The sequence below is a fragment of the Lolium perenne genome, chromosome 5 (assembly GCF_019359855.2).
Source record: "Lolium perenne isolate Kyuss_39 chromosome 5, Kyuss_2.0, whole genome shotgun sequence".
In the NCBI taxonomy this organism is placed as follows: domain Eukaryota; kingdom Viridiplantae; phylum Streptophyta; class Magnoliopsida; order Poales; family Poaceae; genus Lolium; species Lolium perenne.
The window spans coordinates 54,655,945-54,658,027 of NC_067248.2; the positions used below are offsets into that span (position 1 = coordinate 54,655,945).

The 2,083-nt window shown below is 47.3% G+C and overlaps 1 protein-coding gene across 1 annotated transcript; it reads left to right on the forward strand.

The window, feature by feature from the left end:
• The first annotated feature begins 1,104 nt into the window (after positions 1-1,104).
• LOC139831486 (uncharacterized) lies at positions 1,105-1,644 on the forward strand. The gene has a single exon (XM_071820771.1). The coding sequence runs from the start codon at positions 1,105-1,107 to the stop codon at positions 1,642-1,644; it is 540 nt and encodes a 179-aa protein (XP_071676872.1).
• Positions 1,645-2,083: the final 439 nt, after the last annotated feature.

Consider the following 2,083-nt stretch of genomic DNA (forward strand, 5'->3'; position numbering starts at 1 on the left):
GTGCCAGGAGACCTTATCCAGGCCATCGGCGAGGAGCACCTGACTCACCAAGTCTTGCAGCTCACCCCAAAGCTGCAAGTTTTCCTGATCAAGCGAACGGCGGAAGCGGACTTGAAGGGAATCGAGGCTGAGAGCTTCTGCAACTGAGATATCTTGGTCGTCACAGATGGCGAAGAGCCGTGGAAAGGACTCCATGTTGGGACCCCTCCCAATCCACCAGTCCTTCCAGAAGCTAGTGCGCCTCCCGTTCCTCACCTCGTGTTTAGCTCCGACCTTGAAAAGATGTTTAATTTTATGTAAGCTTTTCCAGAGCGGAGAGCCTCCATGGCCAGAGCCCGAGAAGATATCCGAGGCGTCTGGGTATTTGGCCTGCATGATACGAGCCCAGATCGTGTCATCTTCATGATATAACCGCCAGATCCACTTCAGGACTAAGGCCAAATTCATTTTCTTTGTTTTCAGAAGTCCCAGGCCCCCAACATGTATTCTATAGTTCACGAGCTAAGATTCTTACACTGTTGATTTTACAACTTGCTTTACTTTTTTGATCATATACTCCTACATTCCATTCTGTTTATCGTTTTGTTCAAAATAGCGTTTTGTTCAAAATAGTGCGAGTAAGCGTTTTGTTTCCCCTCTATGCCTATAGGGTATATGATAACCCTATACTATTTGTTAGATTTCCCTCATCATTTTCGAAGAACAAGGACAAATGTTTTGTTCAGTGATACTCCTTCACTAGAATTACCATGACTCTAATACAGAGGGTCTTGCCGAAGGTTTGTCGTTTCCTCCAGTACATTAATTTTCTATTTCAAGCTTTTGCCCTACCTTCTGTAACAAATTAGGGATAATGGACAGTTGATGTATATGAATGACTGCATAATTTTGTTATTCTTTTCCATTGAATTACAACAAAGGTATGATCAAAGGGTCAACCTAACTATGCAGTTGCCTCACATGTAATCACCTACCTATTAGCTTATTTTTCTGCCGCAACGCGTGGGGTTTCATCTAGTTAATAAAGCCACCACCATCTTTCTTCTCCACTCACCCCTCCCCTCCCCTCCCCATCAATATCCTTTTCAAAGCAAATTAAAGAGGATGGAGTGCCCCCATGACGGGCGCGGGAGCGTGGTCGCCTACAACGGGCTCCACGACCACGAGCTCGCGTGCCTGCACGGCCCGTGCGACTGCACAGAGGCCGGCTGCGACTTCGCTGCCTCGCCAGCAGTGCTCATCGCCCATCTCATAGAAATCCATTCGATTTGTGTGGACATGATCCCGTACGGCACCGTGAGGGCGTTCATCATCCCGGTGCTGGCACCGCCAGAGCCAAGACATTCGGTCATCGTCTACGGGAACGATGGTACCGTGTTCGTCTCGCACACATATATTCATGTCAATCCGGAGAATAGATTCGTGCTGGCCAGCCTATCCGTTGAGTGCGTTAGGTCGGCGGCGTGCGTGTGGCCGAAGTACAGGGTGCATTTGTGGTCGCACGGCAAGCCATCACCTAAGCGCTTTGATATCGGTTCAATGGAGTCCAAGTATTCGGTCAATTTTCTGGCAAAGAGCAGGACGGCGCCGCGCAGCCAGCACATCGGAAGAATCGGAACTACGATGGTCGTTGAGATGGTTTGAACCGTGCACGGAGCTGACTATCTAAGTGCGCATCGATAGGTGATACATGCGTCTATCTTAATCTTCATGTTTATCTAATGGAAATTGCGGTTGATGCAGTACTGAATTAATTAATTTTTGTTGTCAACAGGGACTCTTCGGACGGAGGTTCCTATTTGGACTAGAGCGGCGGGTTTAGGCTGCCAACTATGGGATTTTTTCATTCAGGGGATTCACTAGGGCGGCCCTAACGACGATATATAATATTATTTGGCGGAGAGGGACTTGCTTGCGTTTCCAATCTTCAGTTAGGGCCCTTTATGTAAACACTAAGCGCTTGATTGTATTCTGTGTTTATGTTCACATACTCTATGGTGTAAAATATGGAATCCCAACGTCCGATTAAATGCACCTCTGGACCCTGCCAGGCATTTCCCTTGTTATCTTTTCTTTTTACATA